General features: G+C 39.3%; 1 protein-coding gene across 9 annotated transcripts in view; it reads left to right on the top strand.

The window, feature by feature from the left end:
- Window positions 1-22,853, top strand: part of Taf1 (TATA-box binding protein associated factor 1) — a 70,624-nt gene that overhangs the window by 3,581 nt on the left and 44,190 nt on the right. For 4 of the 9 annotated variants that reach the window (XM_026784764.1, XM_026784768.1, XM_026784767.1 and 1 more), the window contains exons 4-19: window positions 2,611-2,730; window positions 4,504-4,518; window positions 4,708-4,949; window positions 5,896-6,114; window positions 6,813-7,031; window positions 7,776-7,983; window positions 11,334-11,510; window positions 12,702-12,829; window positions 12,923-13,030; window positions 13,126-13,299; window positions 13,749-13,922; window positions 14,520-14,624; window positions 18,716-18,916; window positions 19,054-19,195; window positions 19,547-19,677; window positions 21,322-21,402. In XM_026784764.1, the coding sequence (XP_026640565.1) occupies window positions 2,611-2,730; window positions 4,504-4,518; window positions 4,708-4,949; window positions 5,896-6,114; window positions 6,813-7,031; window positions 7,776-7,983; window positions 11,334-11,510; window positions 12,702-12,829; window positions 12,923-13,030; window positions 13,126-13,299; window positions 13,749-13,922; window positions 14,520-14,624; window positions 18,716-18,916; window positions 19,054-19,195; window positions 19,547-19,677; window positions 21,322-21,402 (2,444 nt within the window). The remainder of the gene's footprint in view (window positions 1-2,610; window positions 2,731-4,503; window positions 4,519-4,707; window positions 4,950-5,895; window positions 6,115-6,812; window positions 7,032-7,775; window positions 7,984-11,333; window positions 11,511-12,701; window positions 12,830-12,922; window positions 13,031-13,125; window positions 13,300-13,748; window positions 13,923-14,519; window positions 14,625-18,715; window positions 18,917-19,053; window positions 19,196-19,546; window positions 19,678-21,321; window positions 21,403-22,853) is intronic. The other 5 variants (XM_026784765.1, XM_005358563.2, XM_005358562.3 and 2 more) reach the window with 2 other exon arrangements.

Genomic DNA, 22,853 nt, shown 5'->3' with positions numbered 1-22,853 from the left:
TCTGTAGACCAGGCTGGTCTCGAACTCACAGAGATCTGCCTGCCTCTGCCTCCCGAGTGCTGGGATTAAAGGCGTGCGCCACCATCGCCCTGCCTTCCATTTGATTTTTTGCGTGTTTATCAAAATCAGGTGTTTGTAGATGTGTGGATTGATATCTGGGTCTTCAATTCAGTTCTATTGGTCCTCTCTGTTCTTATGCCCATACCAGGCTGTTTTCAGTACTGTAGCTCTGTAGTAGAGTTTGAAGTCAGGGATTGTGATGCCTCTAAAAGTTCTTTTATTGTACAGGATTGTTTTGTCTATCCTGGGTTTTTTGCTTTTCCACATGAAGTATGAAGAGTGCCGTTCTTTCGAGGTCTTTGAAGAATTTTGCTGGGATTTTGATGGGCATTGTGTTGAATCTGTTAGAATTAGTCTTGTACCATCACATTCTACTTTTATTTTTTTATTTTTAGCCAGGGTCCCATGTAGGCCTCAAAATTAATAAGTAGCTGAGATTAGTTTTGAATTGCTGTTATTCCTGCCTCTGTCTCCCAAGTTCTGGGATTACAGGCATGTTTTATGTTGCTTGACTTGGAGGAGATTTTACTATTTTTCTCTCTCTATTGTATGTTTTTTTTAAAGACACGGTTTCTATGTGTAGCCTTGTCTGTTCTGGAACTAGCTCTGTAGACCACACTGTCCTCAAACTCAAGAGATTCCACCCACCTCTCCCTCTCTAATGTTGAGATTAAAGGTGTGTGTTACCATGCCCAGCAATGCTTTCTTTTATAGAAGTTGCTTTGGTCATGGTATTTTCACAGCAATAGAACAGGGACTAAAATAGTCTCCATAATACAGCCCTGACTGGCCAGAGACTAACTTCATAGATCAGGATGTCCTCGATCTCAAATAGCTATGCCTTTCTCTGCCTCCTGAGTGCTGGGATTAAATGTGTACACTACCATGCCCAGTGTTTTGTTTCTTTTAAAAAAATAGGATGTCATGTATCCTAGGCTGGTTAAATTCTAGATCCAAGGATGACCTTGAACTGATTGCCCTTCATCTACTGGAAAAGGGCTGGGATCAAGACAAGGTCTTACTGTGTAGCCCTGGCTGTCTTGGAACTCTCTGTAAACCAGGTTGGTCTCTAACTCATAGAGATCACTTGCCTCTTCCTCCCAGAGTGCTGGGTTTAAAGATGTGTGCCACTACACCCTGCTAGTTGAGCAAATTTTTGAAAGAACAGGTTTAGTGGAGATCACACAGATTTTTTAGTGTTTTTTTAAATATTTATTTATTTATTTATTTATTTATTTATTATGTATACAATATTCTGTCTGTGTGTATGTCTGCAGGCCAGAAGAGGGCACCAGACCTCATTACATATGGTTGTGAGCCACCATGAGTCATCCTTAATTAGTAAGGATGACTGTTGAAAAGGAAAATATGATGAACCAAAGAATATTTGGGCCATTGAGGTAGTATACGCCTGTAATCCCAATACTTAGGTTGTATGAGACCTTGTATCAAAATATTGAAAACAAAATATGGGGCTGGAGAGGTGACTCAGAGGTTAAGAGGACTAGCTCTTCCAGAGGTCCCTGCGTTGAGTTCCCAGCAACCACATGGCAGTTTACAACCATCTATAATGGGGTCCCATGATTTCTTCTGGTGTGCAGATGTACATGCAGACAAATCGCCCATATTCATAAAGTGCATAACAAATTTTTAACCAGGTGTGGTGGCACACCTCTAATCCCAGCGCTTGGGAAGCAGAGGCAGACAGATCTCTGAGGTCAAGGCTACCAACCTTCGTGGAATAAATTCCAGGACTACACAGAGAGACTCTGTCTGGAAAAACCAAAACAAAATATGTTTAGGACCAACTATTGAGTACTAACAATAGTTTACAAGCACTGAAAAGAATGAACTACTGCCAAAATATATACAGGAAAAGTGTATCAGAGACTTGGGAACTGTAAGGGAAACCCTTTTTTTTGTTGTGTTTTTCTTTTTTTGGATTTTTCGAGACAGGGTTTCTCCGTAGCTTTTGGTTCCTGTCCTGGACTAGCTCTTGTAGACCAGGCTGGCCTCGAACTCACAGAGATCCGCCTGCCTCCCGAGTGCTGGGATTAAAGGCATGCGCCACCACCGCCCGGCTTTTTGTTTTAGTTTTTAATTTTAGAAACTGGGAAAGAATATTCAATTAGGAGATTGAAGAAGGTGGAAACAAAGCCCAGTATGATTAGGAAAAGGAGCAGTGGATCAAAAGGATTCACACAATTCCTGAACGTGCTCATACTCCATTTGACTATACCATATCTTTTTGAAGGCAGAAAGCTACATATTCTATGTATTATTTTTATATTTTGTTGACTATTTGAGATAGATTATGTAGCCTGACTGGCCTCAAACTCAGCTACCTATTTCTGCCTTCCAAGTGCTGAGATTAAAGGAGTCTTACACACACACACGCGCACGCGCACGCACACACACACACACAAAATTTTCTGTGTGTTCTTAAATGATGCATAGTATTTCTATGGTGCTTTACATTTTTGAGATTTGAAGGGTCCTCAAAGGTATTGTATAGAGCTTTTCATATTGAGATTACTTTTATTTCATCAGATTATGATGAAGATGACTATGATGCTGATTGTGAAGATATTGATTGTAAGTTGATGCCTCCCCCACCTCCACCGCCAGGACCACTGAAGAAAGAGAAGGACCAAGATGGTATTACTGGTGGTAAGTAAAAACTGTTTATTTTCTTTTTAGGACTGAGTTTCTATTCATCAAAGCAGGCTTTTTTTTGACATGCTTAAGGGCATTTTAAAAAGATATTTTAGAAAAGAAAAAAAATTTTAGAAAAGGATGGCACTTCTAGAAAAAAGGTCATATAGTGTCAAATACTGATATTGAGTAGAAATTTTCTTTTTAAATGTTCAATAACACACAGTCAAGAAATAATAATTTAATGCAGTGCTTCTCAAATTAGGCTGCCCATCACATTTACCTACTTGATTATTCTGGAGTATTTGATTCAGAAGATCTGGGATAGAGCCCAAGAATCTTTTTTTTTCCTTTGGATTTTTTGAGACAGGGTTTCTCCGTAGCTTTTTCTTTTTTTTTTTTCCTTTGGTTTTTCGAGACAGGGTTTCTCTGTGGTTTTGGAGCCTGTCCTGGAACTAGCTTTTGTAGACCAGGCTGGTCTTGAACTCACAGAGATCTGCCTGCCTCTGCCTCCCGAGTGCTGGGATTAAAGGCGTGCGCCACCACCGCCCGGCTTCTCTGTAGCTTTTTGGTTCCTGTCCTGGAACTAGCTCTGTAGACCAGGCTGGCCTCGAACTCACAGAGATCCGCCTGCCTCTGCCTCCGGAGTGCTGGGATTAAAGGTGTGCGCCACCACCACCTGGCTGAGCCCAGGAATTTTTGTTTCTGAAGAATTTTTTTTTGAGACAGGGTCTTACTATAAAGACCCTCCCTGGAACTCTGTATAATAGGCCAGGTGGCCTTCAAACCTGTAGCAATCCTTTTGTTTCTGCTTTCTTATTGCTGGGATGACATTTGTGAGCTATCAACAGTTTTTGTTCCCCAAGACTTTTTTTGTTTGTTTTTTTTTTTTATGTTTTTCAAAATGTTTTCTATGTAACAGCCCTGGCTGTCCTGGAACTCGCTCTGTAGACCAGGCTGGCCTCGAACTCACAGAGATCTGCGTACCTCTGCCACCTGAGTGCTAAGATTAAAGGCATGTGCCACAATCGCCCAGCTTCCCAAGACTTTCTGATGCAACTAATTTATATGCTTGTATTTGGAAATTATGGTTTTAAAAACTTTTAATCTGGGCATGGTAGTGTATACCTATATTCCCAGTACTCTGAAGGGAGTAGGATGACTGCTAGTTTGAGGCTAGCTAGGACAATATAACAGAACCCTGTCTCAAATCACAGTCTTCTGGAATGTAACATTACTTAGATTTCAAAGACTAATACGTTCTTGAGTTGTCAGCTCACTATTCTTATCCCTTATAACAGTAATAACGCTATCTTAGGTCAGACAACAAGAGAGAAACAGCAGCTTGATTTTTGGAATAGGGACTTATTGTTTATCCCTGACTGGCCTATAACTCCATGTAAAACAGGTCAGCCTTGAATTCACAGAGATTTGCTCGCCTCTGCTTCCTGAGTGCTGGGATCTAAGGTGTATGCCACCATGCCTGGCCCTAATCTTCTATATTTTGAGGCTATGTTAATATAAATTCCTCCCGTTGGTGCTCTGACCGTTTCTTTTAGTTTTCCAGGTAAATGTTATCTAACTTTGTGTATGGAATTTATTTTTTGTTACTCTGTGAGCTTAACAATTCTCCATCTTATAGATCACTGAAATAAACATAACAGGGCCTGATTAATGTGAAGTATTAATATAATTTTGATACTAATCACAATATTGGGCACAGTTTGGTCATTTATGGAAAGTAGTAAATGTAGTAATAGTGTTTGTTTTCTCTCATCATAACCCTAGGGTACCAGGTCCAAGGTAAGTTGGGGATGGGGGGAAATAATAAATTGGATGAGTTTTTTGGGGCTGCATACTAGTAATCTGGGTGCTTGGGACTATATCCCCTGCCACAGAGCCATGCATATTAGCTTAGAAGGGGTTGTTGTCTGAATTTGAGGAAATGTGTTCATAGTTACATTCCAAAGGGGTCTCTCTTCCTTGTTGCAGTGTCTGAAGATGGAGAAGGCATCATCTTGCCCTCCATCATTGCCCCTTCCTCTTTGGCCTCAGAGAAAGTGGACTTCAGTAGTTCCTCTGACTCAGAATCTGAGATGGGACCTCAGGAAGCAGCACAGGCAGAATCTAAGGATGGAAAGCTGACTCTTCCATTGGCTGGGATTATGCAGCATGATGCCACCAAGTTGTTGCCAAGTGTCACAGAACTTTTTCCAGAATTTAGGCCTGGAAAGGTACTTTGTATGGAGACTATCCATTAGGAAAACTGACTTCTTCCATATTCTAAGTTCTTTTGTTATAATACTGAATTTATAGTGCATGAGATTTAATGACATACTTATTCAATGATAGATAATTATTTGTATAGGAACTTTTTATACTGTATTAAACCATATTTTGAAGTTGTATGTATTCATAGGAAATGTGGCCTGGAATATCTCAAAAAAAACAGTAAATAATTCTATTAGTGGCTAGTGAGGTGGCTCATTGGATAGAGGCACTTGCATGCATGCCTGGGGATCTGGGTTTACTCTCTTGAATCCTGTAAATTGAAGAGAACCAACTCCTGAGACTTGTTCTTTGACTTCACACATGTATTATGGCATGTTTACCTGCACATGTACACATGCACATATATAAATACATGACTAAGCTGGGTGATGGTGGCGCACGCCTTTAATCCCAGCACTTGGGAGGCAGAGGCAGGTGGATCTCTGTGAGTTCAAGGCCAGCCTGGTCTACAAGAGCTAGTTCCTGGACAGACTCCAAAGCTACAGAGAAACCCTGTCTCTAAAAAAAAAAAAAAAGCTAAGGATTAGCCAGACATGGTGGTGCATGCCTTTAAACCTAGGCCGGGGCAAGTGGATCTCAAGTTTGAGGCCAGCCTGTTTTGCATAGAAAGTTCCAGGTCAAGACTACATACTGAGACTGTGTCTCAGAAAACAAAAATAAGACAAAGCTAAGAACTGGGAATGTAGCTCATTGATAGTCTAAGTCCTTAGGCTCAAAGCCCATTATTGCATGAAAAAGAAGGGGGAAAAAAGAAATTGTCTTACTGTGAGGGACAATACTTTTATGGTCTGAACTTAGGACTCCTCATTTTCTCCCCTGCAATTAAATAGATCACTTGAGTTTTTCAGACACCTAATCTCTGGCATAATAGTATATTCTGTGTTCTAGGTGTTACGCTTTTTACGTCTTTTTGGACCAGGGAAGAATGTCCCATCTGTTTGGAGAAGTGCTCGGAGAAAGAGGAAAAAGAAGCACCGTGAGCTTATACAGGAAGAGCAGATCCAGGAGGAGGAGTGCTCAGTAGAACTAGAAGTCAACCAGAAATCTCTGTGGAGCTATGACTATGCTCCACCTCCACCTCCAGAGCATTGTCTCTCTGATGATGAAGTAGGCAAAGTAGACATGGGGGCATGCAGAAAGCTCTCTAGCTTGTGTCAAAGTTGGAACTAACACTTTAGCATTAATTGATTAATTAATAATTAATTGATAAAGCATTACTAGTCAAGCTTGGTGGCATATGCCTTTAATACCAGCACTTGAGAGGCAGAGGCAGGTGGATCACTGAGTTCAGGTCAACAAGGCAAGTTTCAGGCCAGCCAGGACTACATAAAGAAACCTTGTCTCGAAAAACCAAAAGAAGGGAGTTCTTCGCTAATTATCAATAATAATTATGAGTTGCACTTGGGAGGTAGAGGCAGGCGGATCTCTGAGTTTGAGGCCAGCCAGGTCTACAGAGTGAATTCCAGGACAGCCAGGGCTACACTGAGAAACCCTGTCTTGAAAAATCAAAAAAAAAAAAATTGAGTTAAATGTAGTGGTCTCACCTTTCCTATTGTAACAGAAAAATATTTGGTGGGACAGGGCAGGGTAGATAATGATACTTTGCTAAATATAAAGCTATGACTTGTAGACAGAGTTTGCTATGAAATACCTCTATTTTTTTATATTCTCATTCTAGGTAAAAATTCCTATTCAGGAATCATCCTTGTGGTTCCTCTAAGTCACCTTATAATTGTTAATTTTCTGTAGTTGTGGGTCATCTGGAATAGGAAAGCCCCACCTCTACATCTTTGACTCTGTTGTAGATCACAATGATGGCTCCTATAGAATCCAAGTTTTCCCAGTTAGCTGGAGACACAGATAAAGTGATGGATACCAAACCAAGAGTGGCAGAATGGCGTTATGGACCTGCTCGGCTGTGGTACGATATGCTAGGTGTCTCTGAAGATGGCAGTGGGTTTGACTATGGCTTCAAAATGAGGAAGACTGAACATGAACCCACAGTAAAATGCAAAATGATGACGGTAAGCAACTCTGGTATATAAGAGAAGAATCAGTGTGCTTAGTTAGAGTTTTTTTGTTTTTTTTTTTTTTTTTGTTTTTTGTTTTTTCTTTTTTTTTTTTTTTCGTTTTTCGAGACAGTGTTTTGCTGTAGTTTTATAGCCTGTCCTGGGATTAGCTCTTATAGAGCAGGCTGGCCTTGAACTCACAGAGATCCGCCTGCCTCTGCCTACAAAGAGTGCTGGGATTAAAGGCATGCGCCACCATCACCCGGCAAGTTCTATAATTTTCATTAACTTCTCAACTTGGAAGTTCTTGGGTAAAATCTTTATTTAGTAGGTGATTTGCATAATAGGGTATATCATCATGTAACTAAACTTTATTCTAAGGATTCTGTTTTGAAATGGGTACAGTTCCAAAGTAGAAGTTGGAGAAGAGACAGATTTTTTTTTCTTATCAGGTAATTTGCATAAGTAGAGCAGCACTTTTTTCTGTGCTTGTGATTGATCCCATGGTCTTGCACATGCCAGGCAGATACTCCACCACTGAACTACATTCTCAATCCTTGGTTTTTTTGAGACAGGGTCTTATTATGTATCCCAGACTGACCTCAAACTTTGAAGTCTCCTTTCTGTCTCCCAAGTGCTAGGATTGCAGGTATCTGACACTAAGTCTGGCAAAGCACCTCTTGTGATATCTCATGAATCATTTAAGATTTGGATTGGGAACTTTGACCAGTGACTGATTTATTTTTTCTACTTGTACAGAAATTAAGGAAACTTGAGGAAAGCAATAGCATTGATCTTCTGGCAGATGAAAACTTCCTAATGGTGACACAGCTGCATTGGGAAGATGATATCATCTGGGATGGGGAAGATGTCAAACACAAAGGAACAAAACCTCAGCGTGCAAGTTTGGCAGGCTGGCTTCCTTCCAGTATGACTAGAAATGCTATGGCCTACAATGTTCAGCAAGGTGCGCTTCTATGCCAGCAGTGTCTAGCACACAGTTCTTCATCTCAGTCATTTTAACTAATCCTAGTTATGATCTTATAGGCTGTTGAGGGATAGTGAAATGCTTTAAATCTAATCCCTGATTGTTTTTTTTTCTCATTTTTGCTTATAAAGACACTTTATCATTTTATAATTTTTCTCAACCATGAAAACTGTCAAAAAGAAATTCTGATATTATAGAGATTATCATTATTAACTTTTTGATGTGTTTTCTTTTGTTTGCTGCATGTATCTGGTTGAGTTCAATTAGTTAATGTTGAGACAAGGTCTTGCTCTGTACCAGAAGTTAATCTGGAACTCACTATTTTCCTAATTGAAACTTCCTAAGTACTACTATTATAAGTGTTTGTTGCCATGCCTGATTTGAGTTCAATGTCATACGTACTGTTTTCGTTCCTCTTTTTGGTTTTTGTTTTGTTTTTCTAGAAAGGGTTTCTCTGTAGCTTTGGAGCCTGTCCTGGAATTCGCTCTGTAGACCAGGCTGGCCTCAAACTCAAAGAGATCTACTGGACTCTTGTCTTCTAAGTACTATGGTGGTGGCGTTCTCATTGGAGAATATCTTATATTTCAGGCTGGCCTCAGGTTTTCTTTTGTGTTATTTTCGAGACAGGGTTTCTCTGTAGCTTTGGAACCTGTCTTGGAACTAGCTCTTGTAGACCAGGCTGGCCTCAAACTCACAGAGGTCTGCCTGCTTCTGCCTCCCAAGTGCTGGGATTAAAGGCATGCGCCACCACCACCCGGCTTAGCCTCAGATTTGCTTCAATCTTCCTGCCTCAGTCTCACAAGTGCTGGGATTATATGTGTAAACCACTACACCCATGCTATACTGTGGTTTTTCTCTTGCTTTTTTGTTTATTGAGACAGGTTCTCACTTTGTAGTCCTGGTTGGCCTGGAACTTTTTATGTGTAGAACAGACTGGCCTACATTTATAAAGATATACCTGCCATTGCCTCCCAAGTATTGGGATTAAAGGTGTGTGCCACTGTGCCTTGTTGATTTTTTAGTAATTTTATGTGTAAGTTTTTAAAGTTGTTCATATAAATGTTTAAAGTCACAGAAACTATTCATTATTTATTGAATCTTTAAATAAAAAAATAGTTTTAAACATTTTTATCTTATCTATGTCAGAGCCATCAGTTAGACTTCAAAGAATCTTTAAACAAGTCTTTGGCGATCTCTAAAATTGATCTTGGTGATCTTGATAACCCTTTAACCAACCATGAGGATGGGGACATATTAAAAATTCGCCTTGATTAATTGACTCTTTGAGGCAGGGTTTCATTTATTTATTATTTATTTATTTATTTGTTCGTTTATTTATTGGTTTTTCGAGACAAGGTTTCTCTGCGTAACAGTCCTAGCTGTCCTGGAACTAGCTCTTGTAGACCAGGCTGTCCTCGAACTCACAGAGATCCACATGCCCCTGCCTCCCGAGTGCTGGGATTAAAGGCATGCGCTACAACTGCCCGGCAAGGCAGAATTTCATGCTATGGCCCTGGCTGGCCTACTACTTGTCATATGTGTAGTCCAGGCTTGCCTTGAACTTGAATTAATCCTTTTGCCTTAGCACCTTGAGTACTGTGATTAGAAGTTAATGCCAGGAAGCATTTAAAATGGAAAGAAAAAAAAGATGCAAAACAGCATATTTAAGTATTCCATTTGTAAAAATGAAAAACAACTGTATAAACAAAAATCTTACTAAAAGAAAATATCCTAAAGATTTTGCAGTGGTTATTTATAGTTTTTTATTTCTCTTTAAGCCATTCTGTACTGTCAACATTTTCTTAGTTACCTTGGATTCATTTCACAATTCAGGCCACGCCACCATAGATTTTTTTCTTAAAGTCTTACAGTATATATAGCTCATGCTGGCCTAGAACTTAGTATTCTCAGACCCTACTTCTTGAGTGCTAGATTATACATATGTACCACCACACCCAACTCAAAAATGTCTTAAATTTTTTTGGCTTTTTCAAGACAGGGTTTCTCTGTGTAGCATTTGCTATCTTGGCACTGGCAACTAGCTCTGAAGACCAGGCTGGACTTGAACTTAGAAATCCATCTGCCTCTGCCCCATAAATGCTGGGATTAAAGGCATGATCCACCACTACCTGGCAAAAAATGCCTTAATTTTAAAAATCTTATGAAAAGATTTTTCTCTTCAATTCTAGGTAAATACGTTATTAGTTGCATAGTTTTTCTTTTGAAGTTTTGGTTTTTTGGGACAGAGTCTTACTGTGTAGCCCTGGCTGGCCTCCACTTATCCCTGCCTCCCAAGTGCTGAGATTAAAGGAGAGTACCACCATACCCAACTCAGTTACATAATATTTTTGATGCAAGATCTTGGTGTGTAGTCAATCAGGCCTCAAGCTCACTATCTTTCTCTCATCTTCCCAAGCTTATAATGTTCTTATTTTATACATAATGTTCTTAGAAGTCCATTTTTCTTACTTACCAATAATTGCTTTGTTAACATAGTTAAATACCAATATTTATATATACCCATATGCCAATATGTATATATAGTTTACTGATAAGGGGTTTCACTATATAGCTGTTGCTTTCCTGGAATTCACTCTGTAGACCAGACTGACCCAGAACTTTTTTTTCTAAATATTTATTTATTTTGTATACAATATTCTGTCTGTGTGTATGCCTGCAGGACAGAAGAGGGCACCAGACCCCATTACAGATGGTTGTGAGCCACCATGTGGTTGCTGGGAATTGAACTCAGGACCTTTGGAAGAGCAGACAATGCTCTTAACCTCTGAGCCATCTCTCCAGCCCCCCCCTGACCCAGAACTTATAGAAATCTGCCTGCCTCTGCCTCTAGAGTGCTGGGATTAAAGATGTGTGCTGCCACCTCCAAGCTCATTATAATTTTTTATTTAATTTGTTTATCTTTTTTATGTGCATTTACTGCAGTTATGTCTGTGTGGGGGTATCAGATCTCCTGGAACTGCAGGTACAGTGGTAAGCTACCATGAGGGGCTGGGAATTGAAACTGGCTCTTCTGAAAGAGGAGCCACTGCTCTTGACCATTGAGCCATCTCCAGCCCTTCACCATAATTATTTAGTCCCTTAGTAAGTAGGCTGCTTAAGTTTTAACTATTATGAACAATATTGCAGTGAACATTTTGTCAGCAGTAGTTTCTGTCAAAGTGAGATGTACATAATATCTAGTAGGTTCCTTTTGAATAACTGTATGAGTACCTACACTAATATTTGTTCTTTTTCTGTTTGCTAGAATCTTGACTAAAAGGAATATTAATGTTTTGTTTGTTACTGTTTTCTCCTCTTGTTTTGGCCAGGTTTTGCAGCCACACTAGATGATGATAAACCTTGGTATTCCATTTTCCCCATTGATAATGAAGATCTGGTATATGGACGTTGGGAGGACAATATCATTTGGGATGCCCAAGCCATGCCCCGGATTTTGGAGCCTCCTGTTTTGACACTTGATCCCAATGATGAGAACTTGATTTTGGGTATGTTGATGACAGAAGCCAGTGTTGTTTATCTTTGACATCTTGCTATTAATGTCAAAGGGCAAAAGGATACCAAAAAGGTTAGAGAGGCCAAAAACTAGAAACTTTTTTTATTAATTAAATGTATTCAGATATTTTATCATGACTGCAGTTTCCCCTCCTTTTCCTCCTTTTCCCTCCCCTCCAAACTAAAATCTTTTAGGTAATGATCTTTTTAAAAAAGTTATAGGGGTCTGGAGATGACTCAGAGGTTAAGAGTGTTGACTGCTCTTCCAGAGGTCCCAAGTTCAATTCCCAGAAACCACATGTTGGCTCACAACCATCTATAATGATATCTGATGCCCTCTTTTGGTATGCAGGCAAGCATGCAGACAGAACACTGGGTACATAAATAATAAATTAATCTTTTTAAATTAATAAAGTTGTAGCTGCCAGTTTCTAGTGTTTGAGTGTTTAGAAAAAAACTCATAGGAATGTTGAAAATTTTATCTTTAAGATCAGATATGTAAACTGGGCTTGGTGGTACATGCTGTTAATCCCAGCATGGGAGGCAGAGGCAGGCAGATCTATGAGTTTGAGGCCAGCCTGGTCTACAAGAGCTAGTTCCAGGATAGGCACCAAAAGCTACAGAGAAACCCTGTCTCGAAAAACAAAAAAAAAAAATATCCTTTAAACCAGAGCACTGCCCATGACTTGTTTGCCTTGCAGCAGCAAGGGCTACACAGAGAAACCCTGTCTCGAAGAAAAAAAAAATCACGGATGTAGTTGAGTGAATTATAGTAACCTGGAAATAGAGTGAGAGATCCACTTAGAAACTCAAAATATCCATGGGAAATAGGAATTTTTGTTGAACCTGGTGGCATGTGTTCCAACTACTTGGGAGGCCAAGGAAAGAAGACTGTAAGTTCAAGGATTTTATAGGCAACAGAATATGTTCCAGAGCAGCTTTGTCAACTTAGTGAGATCCTATTTATAAATAATGCAAAAGGAGGTCTAGAGGGCTGGAGATGTAGTTCAGTGGTAGTCTCTGCCTAACTTGTGTTAAACCTTAGTTTCAATCCTTAGTACTGCATAGAGCGGTGGGGAAGAGGTGAGAGGGTTGTAAAAAAGAAGGAGAAAGGGAAGAGGAGGAAAGAAAGAAAATGAGCATTTAGGGATAGCAATTCCAAAGTTTTTTGGTTACATTCTCAGAGATCCCCGATGAGAAGGAAGAAGCTACTTCTAATTCTCCTTCCAAGGAGAATAAGAAAGAATCATCTCTGAAGAAGAGTCGAATTCTCTTAGGAAAAACAGGAGTCATCAAGGAAGAACCACAGCAGGTTTGTGGAAAGAAAAGAATTTGGTATTTAGAAGAACAGAGAAAGATAATAGGAAAGAGTTGTCTGACCGAAGCTTATTTCGTATATCATTAGAACATGTCTCAGCCAGAAGTGAAAGATCCATGGAATCTCTCCAATGATGAATATTACTATCCCAAACAACAGGGTCTTCGAGGTACTTTCGGAGGGAATATTATCCAGGTACAAATAGCTGCTTTGTTTTGATGGAGGATGTGGGTAAATCTTGCCTAGGAAGGAGTTAGTGTTTATCTCTAACTCTTCTGTTTCCTGTTTAGCATTCAATTCCAGCAGTAGAATTACGGCAACCCTTCTTTCCCACCCATATGGGACCCATCAAACTCCGGCAGTTCCATCGACCACCTCTAAAAAAGTACTCCTTTGGGGCACTATCGCAGCCAGGTCCACACTCAGTCCAGCCCTTGCTGAAGCACATCAAAAAGAAGGCAAAGGTATAATTGAATCTTGATTAGAAAAAAAATGTTCTGTAAGATAATTGGAGTACAGATTGGGAGACTATACTGGATATTAGATTATATTAAAGAATTGTTTATTTTCTCAGGTGTGATACAATTTTATTTTGGTTATTTAGGAAGATATCTTTATTCTTAGAAAATAAATATGAATATACTTAAGGCTAAAATATTGCAGCTTTCAAAATTGGTTTACTAAAATCTGTAGAAAATTTGCAGATAAATAGTGAAAATGTTTAAGTAGTGAGATTAAGAATGTTCAGAGTACTATTCTTTCAATTTTAGTGATATGTTTGAAAGTTTTCACAATAAAATAGAAAAAATGACATGGTAAAGAATGTTTTGGTATTGTCTCAGATTGGATGATATCAATGTGTATAGTTTATCTTCTTGTTGCAAATAGGCTATATTGTCTTTATTCTGGACAGATGAGAGAGCAGGAGAGGCAAGCCTCTGGTGGTGGAGAGATGTTTTTTATGCGCACCCCTCAGGACCTCACAGGCAAAGATGGAGACCTTATTCTTGCAGAATACAGTGAGGAAAATGGACCGTTAATGATGCAAGTTGGCATGGCAACCAAGATAAAAAACTACTATAAACGGGTTAGTCTGAGCTCAAAGAAGTGTGTATGTGTGTTAAAAAATTTATTTACATTTATATGTATGAGTGTTTTACCGCATGTATGTATGTGCACCATATGTGTATCTAGTGGCTGAGGGTGCCAGAAAAGCATGTCAGAATCTTTGGAATTGGAAATTTGGGTGGTTGCCATGAGTGCTAAGAACCAAACTTGGGTCCTCTGTAAGAGCAAAAAGTGCTTTTTTTGGTTTTTCAAGACAAGGTTTCTCTGTGTAGCTTTGGAACCTGTCCTAGAACTCACAGTGTAGACCAGGCTGGCCTGGAACTCACAGAGATCTGCCTTCCTCTGCCTCCTGGTGCCACCACTGCCTGGGTTAAACAGCAAGTGCTCTTAACCATGAAGCCATCTCTCCAGTCCCTGAAATGTTTGTTATCAATACAACTATAATTTGGTATGTATTGGCAATCTGTGAAAATCTATTAATTATGTCATATACATTTCTTGGGAAAAAAGGAGTGGTGTCTCTTGCTAATGGCAAATGCTATGCTTATGGAAGATTACATGTGCATTTATTGGTATTATTCTGTGAGTCTAACTTAGTTTGCTATGTTTCTCCTAGAAACCTGGAAAAGATCCTGGCGCCCCAGATTGCAAATATGGAGAAACTGTTTATTGCCATACATCTCCTTTCCTGGGTTCTCTTCATCCTGGACAATTACTGCAGGTGAAGAATTATTTCCTGTCTTATAGTCTCTCCTAAGGAAATTGGCAGATGAGGAGCAAGTTTGTCCAGAAAGAGACAATTTTGGTTGATTGAGGTACTGTTCGTGTATAGGTATAAGGTAGAATAATCAACTGGGTTTGGTGGGTGTGGTGGTGCACACCATTATTCTCAGCTCTTGGGAAGCAGAATTTGAGACCAGCCTGGTCTACATACTGAGTTCCAGGTCAGCCAGGGCTATGTATGTAGTAAGACCCTATCTCAAAAAAGGCAAAATCTGGAAAGATGGTTCAGCATCTAAGAACACTGGCTGCTCTTCCACAGGACTTAGTTTGATTCTCTGACACCTACATGGCAGCTCAAACATCTGTAACTCTACTTCCCGGGGATCTGAACCCTCTTTTAACCTCCTTGTGCACTTCATGCATCTGGTGCACAGTCATAGATGAGGGCAAAACACGTACATTTTTATAAATAAAAATTGAATAATTAATTTAAAAAATTAAATAAACAATACACTGGACATGGAGGGCAGGAAGATCAGGAGTTCAAAGACATCCTTGACTATGTTGTAAGTTTGCGTCTGATAAACCAGCAAAACAAAAAGATTAGTATAATTTAAAATTTGAGACAAACTTTTTAAAAAATAATTCTTTTTTAGATTTTTTTTAGGCTGAACATAGAACAGTGAGCATTTTTTGTTGTTTGATTTATGCTTTTGTTTTATGAGTTGTATGTGTGTGTATTTTTTGAGCTAGGATCTTAATCTATAGCAGAGACTGACCTGAAACTTACTGTATAGCTTAGACTGGTCTCAAACTTTGGGGCAATCCTTAGCCTTATGAGTGCTGAGATTGCAAATATGAACTAATATAACACAGCTTTTTGAAAATACACACTGGCCATTAGTGGTGGTGGTGATTCACACATTTAATTCCAACAGAAGGGTGATGGATCTCTGTGAGTTTGTGGTCATCCTGGTCTACATAGTGAGTTCTGGGACAGCCAGAGATACATAGTGATACCTGGTCTCAAAAAAAAAAAATTGAAATAGGGCCGGAGAGAAAGAAGGCTCTGCAGTTAAGAACACTGATGCTCTTCCGTAGGACCTGGGTTCAATTCCTAACACCCACATAGCAGCTTACAACTGTTTGAAAATGCAGTTCCACGGGATCTGACACCTTCACACCAATGCACATAAAATAAAGTTAAATAAATCATTTTAAAATTTTTTAAATTTTGAAATAAAAAATATATAAATACCCCCTGGTAGCTGGGTGTGCGTAATGCCAGCTTGCAATCCCTGTACTAGGAAAGCACAAGCCAGAGGCTCACAAGTTTAAGGCTAGCCTGGACTATAAAGTAAACCGAAAACACTGGGAAGTATATCTAGAATTAATGTAGGTTATGAGTGTTTTAAATTTTTGTATAAAATTAGTATATTTGAGGGACTAGAAATATAAGCTTAGTGGTAGAGCACTTACCTAATATGTTCAAGGCCCTAACTTTGTGTCTAGTTTGCAAAATAGTGGTGCATTTTGATGATAATTAATTGTGGCCTTCGTGAATACTGAACCTTACTTGAATGTTTCAGTCTCGCTGGAAGGAAGTGCTATATTTTGTTTTTGTGTGTGTGTGTGTGTGTGTGTGTGTGTGTGTGTGTGTGTGTGTGTGCTTTCTTCTGAAGATTTTAGTGAGTTCCCTCTGGCAGTAGCTTTTAAAAAGAATTATGAAGGTCCACAAATGGTTTGGGACCCATCTCCAGAACTGCCTACCTTTTTTTTCCCTCTCATTTCATTTCTTGAGCTGATTTTTTCCTTTTTTCTCTCTTTTTTAGATAGGGACTTAATCTGTAGTGAGTTCGAGGCCAGTCTGGTCTACAAGAGCTAGTTCCAGGACAGGCTCCAAAGCTACAGAGAAACCATGTCTCGAAAAAAAAAAAGTAACAAATTAGAACTTCAGACCTCATAATAGAACAGCAAGTACCTTTAACTGCTTAGCCATCTCACCAGCTCTCTCTTTTTTTTTTTTTGGTGGTAGGGAATACTTTACTGATTCAAAGCTTATAATAGTTGATCTCTATCTGGCTTCTAATTCCACCTCAAATATTTCTGTCCAACTACTCTTGTGTTTTTGTTTATTTTGCCCTCTTCGAATACTTTGCTCCATCATTTTTGTTTTATTTTTAAATAATTAGCTAACATATTCAAAAATATTCTGAAGCCAGGCCTGATGGTAGTGTAATCCTAGTACTCAACAATCTAAGTGATATAGGAGAATTGCCTTGTTTTTGAGACATCCCTGGTCTTCTGTAAGACCTCGCCCCCCTAAATTGTTTTGTCCTCACCTCTTGTGTATGAGACTGTAGGGTAGAAGTGTATACTATATTAATTTTTTCCCCCGTTACCTATTTATTTATTTATTTATTTATATTTTTTAATTTATTTATTGAAAATTTCTGCCTCTTCATTTATTTATTTATTATGTATACAATATTCTGTTTGTGTGTATGCCTGCAGGCCAGAAGAGGGCACCAGATCCCATTACAGATAGTTGTGAGCCACTATGTGGTTGCTGGGAATTGAACTCAGGACCTTTGGAAAAGCAGAGACAATGCTCTTAACCTCTGAGCCATCTCTCCAGCCCTACTATATTAATTTATAAAGCTCTTCATAACAGTCCTATGAAGTATAGTTATTTTAGGTATCCTACATTTTGTAGCTGAGGAAACTTAAGCTTAGAAACTTTGACTTGTGTGTCTTCATACAGTGACTGGAAAAGGCTGTTTCTTCTGTATCTAAACCATATACTTTCATTTCTTTTTTTTTTGAGTCAAGTCTCTCTCATAGCCTATGTTTCCTTCAAACTTGCTAAGTGGCCAAGGATGGCCTTGAACTCCTGATCCTCTTGCCTCTACTTTCCAAGTACTAGGATTGTAGGTATGTGGTTTTTTTTCCTTTATTATTTTTTTTTTCGAGACAGGGTTTTTCCCTGTGTAACAGAGCTGTCCTGGAACTAGCTCTTGTAGACCAGGCTGGTCTCGAACTCACAGAGATCCGCCTGCCTCTGCCTCCCAAGTGCTGGGATTAAAGGCGTGCGCCACCACCGCCCAGCTAGGTATGTGTTCTAACACTTTTTCCTCCAATGTGTGTGTGATTATATGCAAGTGTGGAAGTCAGAGACAGAGGTCAATATTGGTTCTTTCTGTATTACTCACTGCCTTATTTTTTGAGATAGCATCTCTCCTAGATCCTGGAATTCATAGTTTTACCTAGACTGGTTGGCTGGCAGGCTCCTAGGATCTTGTCTCTACTATTTTCACCCTGTCACCACTAGGATTATAGGCCTATAAGTCTGTGCTCTGATTTTTATGTGAGTACTGGGGAACCAAACTCAGGTTCTCATGCTTCTACAACAAGCACTTTGCCTGCTGAACCATCTTCCAGCCCCACTTTTTTTTCTTTTTGTGGGAGGAGTTTCTCATGCAACCAAACTAGCTTCAAATTCACTATGTAATCAAGGCTGACCTTAAATTCTTAATCTTCCTACTTTTTCTAATTAAGGCAGGCATTAAAGGAATATGGTACTATGCCTTGCTCTGATTCAATTCGTTTTGAATGTCAATCTCAAGCCATTGCTCAGGCTGGCCTTGAACTTGTCCTGATCCTCCTGCTTCAGCCTCCTGAATGCTGTAATTACAAGCATTCACTGCCATTCCTGGCTCTATTTTTAAAGTTTTTCTTTCTTTTTTGTCTGTTAAGTTCTAAAGGACAGTGGGTAGAAAAAATAATCTCAGCCAGGTAGCAAAGGCTTTTAAATCCTAGTACTCAGGAGGCAGATACAGGCAAATCTTTGAGTTGAGGACCAGTCTGGTCTACAGAGAGAGTTCCAATACAACTAAGGCTACACAGAGAAGCCCTGTCTCAAAAAACCAAAATAATAATAATCTTGTTTGATATTCCATATCATTTGCTTATTTTATTGTATAGACTTTAGATCTGATGAATATAAATAGTAAGTTTTAGTTTTTTCAGTAGTTGGCTGAATTTTCTAGGGTTTCTTTGTAAATAACTTTTGTGGTTTATTTTCATTAGGCATTTGAGAACAATCTTTTTCGTGCTCCAATTTATCTTCATAAGATGCCAGAGAGTGACTTCTTGATCATTCGAACAAGGCAGGGTTACTATATTCGAGAATTAGTGGACATTTTTGTGGTGGGCCAGCAGTGTCCCTTGTTTGAAGTGCCTGGTCCTAACTCCAAAAGGGCCAATACACACATCCGAGACTTTCTGCAGGTAAGGTGGAAGTTGGGTTAAGATGCATGTGGTAATAGAAAGATGAAAACATATCTGGGCTTACTTGGGGAAGGGAACCTGGTGAGGACTTTTATTCTTTCTTTATGTAATAAGAATGTATTTGACTTACTGGACAGGTTTTTATTTACCGGCTCTTTTGGAAGAGTAAAGATAGGCCACGGCGGATCAGGATGGAAGATATAAAGAAAGCCTTTCCTTCACATTCAGAAAGCAGCATCCGGAAGAGGCTAAAGCTCTGTGCCGATTTCAAACGTACAGGTCATCAGTTGTGACTACTTGTCTTCTCTGTGATACTCTCATAATCCCAAAGAAATATGACTTTCAGTTAAATCATAGGTAATAGAATAGAAATTAGTGGCTGTCAAAAGAAGGTACAAATCTTGTAACTAGAGGGAGGTTTTGATTGCTTTTTTGCTAATTTGATGGCAGTTGGTTACTAGGAGTGTTCATGCGAGTATGTCTTACATACATACTTGTGTCTCATATGAGATGTAGGAAACTGGCAGCGGGGTTTTATTGACTAGTCATGTCTAGACATTACTTGGTTCCGTGTCAATTTGCTCTGCTATTACTTTAGAATTCAGAACAGTTTTTCTGTATCTTTTCCAGGAATGGATTCAAACTGGTGGGTGTTAAAGTCTGATTTTCGTTTACCAACGGAAGAGGAGATCAGAGCTATGGTATCACCAGAACAGTGCTGCGCTTATTATAGCATGATAGCTGCAGAGCAGAGACTAAAGGTGAGCCTCTTCTTGTTAGGCACTGCTTATATCTACATTTCTTTTCAGAGAGATAGAAGTGAATACTCTAGAGATGATAGTTACTAGATTATTACCAGTTATTCAGCAATTTAAACTGCATGAGGTACTTTCTGTGTGTATGGATTCTAGGGAAAGCTAATGTCAATGTAAGTCTCAGTGAGGGAGTTAAGTCCTATTGTCCTTCTTTAAAAATAATAGATCACTAATTTGGGTGGTGACTCTTCTGAAAAACAAATAGGAAAGGGTCTTTTTGGATTCCCAGATAGGCAGAGATAATAGCAGGAAATATGGTTTAGAGATGTATAGTATATAAGACTGTCTTAGTAAAGGTTTCTTTTTAAAATTTTTTTATATACATTGGTGTTTTGACTGCATGTATATCTGTGTGAGGGTGTTAGATCCCTTGGAGCTGGAGTTACAGACAGCTGTGAACTGCCATGTGGGTGCTGGAAATTGAACCAGGATCCTCTGGAAGAGCAGAAAGGTCTTTTAACTATTGAGCCATCTTTACAGCCCTATTAGTTAGGGTTTCTATTGCTTTAAAGAGACAGCATGACAACAGCAACTCTTTTTTTTTTTTTAGTTTTTCGAAACAGGGTTTCTCTGTGGCTTTGGAGCCTGTCCTGGAACTAGCTCTGTAGACCAGGCTGGCCTCGAACTCACAGAGATCTGCCTGCCTCTGCCTCCCGAGTGCTGGGATTAAAGGCGTGCGCCACCACTGCCCGGCAACAACAGCAACTCTTATAAAGGAAAACTGGTTTATAGTTCAGAGGTTTAATCCATTGTCATTCTGACAGGAAGCATGGCAGGATGCAGGTAGACATGGTGCTGAAGAGGTAGCCAAAAGTTCTACATACAGGCTGTAGGAAGAAAGAGTGACACTGGGGCTGGCTTAACCATTTGAGACCTCAAAGCTCACCTCCAGTGACAAACTTCTTCCAAAAAGGCCACATCTCTCAATAATGCCACTTCCTGTGAAACCTTTATTGCCTACTTTCATTTAAAATAATACAAAGGCTAGAACAGAAAAAGTCCAGCTGAGAAGGTCTATAGTTAGAATCTCTTTTTAGTTTAGTTTGCTTTATAAATGGGCCCTAGCTATTCACACATCCACATGAGTTCCTTGAAAAGTTTTTGTGTGAGGGCTAGAGAGATACCTGAATGCTTATGAGCACTGGCTGCTCTTCCAGAGGACCTGGGTTCAATTACCAGTACCCACATGGCAGTTCACAACTGTCACTCGAGTTCCAGGGGATCTGACACCCTCACACAGACATACAGGCAAAACATCAATGCACATAAAATAAAATTGAATTATTTTTTTAAAAAATAATTCTAGAAAAAAAGCATTTTGTGTGAACACAGGGCCTTTGCACATGCTAGGCAAGCATTCTGCCAATGAACTATATCCCTAGGGCAGCAAATTCCTTGGAATTTGGCATATCTTCTAGTAGCTCAAGAATGCACAACAGTAATACATGCATTTAAAACTACAGAATCCATTTTCTATGCTGATATGGTCTGATATTTTATATTTGATATTCAGTAAAACTATTTTCAGAAAAAATAAACCTGTGTTTTTTTCAGTTGACATTTTTTATACATAGAATTGCCCTCTTTCAGGATGCTGGCTATGGAGAGAAGTCGTTTTTTGCTCCTGAAGAAGAAAATGAAGAAGATTTCCAGATGAAGATTGATGATGAAGTAGGTTTTACAAACTTTTTTTGTGACAGAATCTTGCTCTGTAACCCAGTCTGGCCTGGAAACTCTAAATATTCCTACCTTTCTCTCAACTATTGAGAGTACGCACACATACCACCATGCCCAGCAACACTTGTATTTTTTATCTTTAATTGTATGTATGTGTTGTATGTGTGTCTGTGTGTATGTGCATGTGCACATAAGTAAGTGAGGGTAGGTGGGTGCCTGTGAATCTATCTGTAGGTGGAGTTACAGGTGCTTGTGCTTGTTTGTAAGCTACCTGACATGGCCATTGGGACCTGAACCCAGGTCCTCTGAAAGAGCAGCAAGTCATTTCTCTCTTTTTTCTCTCTGTGTTGTCCTGGCTATCCTGGAACTCACTATAAACCAGGTTGACCTTGAACTCACAGAAATCCATCTGCCTCTAAGTGCTGAGATTAAAGGTGTACGCCACCACTGCCTGGCCAGCTTCTCTTTTTTTAATAATAATAAAACAACTCCCAGCTCTGTAGTTTTTCTTAAAGAAAAATTTTGAAGATTTATTTATTTGTGAATGTGTGTGTGTGCTTGTTTACAGAGTCTAGAAGAGGGGAATCACATCTCTTAGAGCTGGGGTTATAAGCATTTGTGGCTAGGGCTTATTATGTGAATGCTTGGATCTAACTTCCAGTCCTCTTAAGATTGTATGGCAAATGCTTTTAATCACTTAGCCTTCTTTATGGCCTATAACACTCATTTTTTTTAAATCAGTGCTTTTCATTATCTCTTTTAAAAAGAAGGTTTTGGGGGGCTGGAGAGATGGCTGAGAGGTTAAGAGCATTGCCTGCTCTTCCAAAGGTCCTGAGTTCAATTCCCAGCAACCACATGGTGGCTCACAACCATCTGTAATGAGGTCTGGTACCATCTTCTGGCCTGCAGACATACACACAGACAGAATATTGTACACATAATAAATAAATATTTTAAAAAAAGGTTTTGGCTAGTGAGATGGCACACATCTGTAATCCCATCACTTTGGTAACAGGAGGATCAGATGTTCAAGATTATGCTCTGATACATAGCGAGTTCCAAACCAACCTGGACTAGAGACCCTACTGTAAAAAAATCAGAATAAGAAAGCCATTTAAAAAATTGGACAACAAAATGAGTTGTCCTTCTAACCATGACCTACTGAAATCCCAGGGATAATGGACTGAAGAACACCACTGATAAATATATTCCTTATCTTGATTGTACTGAATCTCTAAACATTGTGATTTAAGTATCATAGAAGAGAGCTGAACATTGGATTGCCGCCATATTTAACTTAATATTTGGATAATTTAAGAAACCATGAGGGGCTGGAGAGAGGGCTCACAGGTTAAGAGCATTGCCTCTCTTCCTAAAGGTCCTGAGTTCAATTCCCAGCAACCACATGGTGCCTCACAACCATCTGTGATGGGGTCTGGTGCCTT

The sequence above is a fragment of the Microtus ochrogaster genome, chromosome X (genome assembly GCF_000317375.1).
Source record: "Microtus ochrogaster isolate Prairie Vole_2 chromosome X, MicOch1.0, whole genome shotgun sequence".
Classification (NCBI taxonomy): domain Eukaryota; kingdom Metazoa; phylum Chordata; class Mammalia; order Rodentia; family Cricetidae; genus Microtus; species Microtus ochrogaster.
The sequence above is the reverse complement of the archived record's forward strand: the minus strand, read 5'-3'. Positions and strand labels throughout refer to the sequence as shown.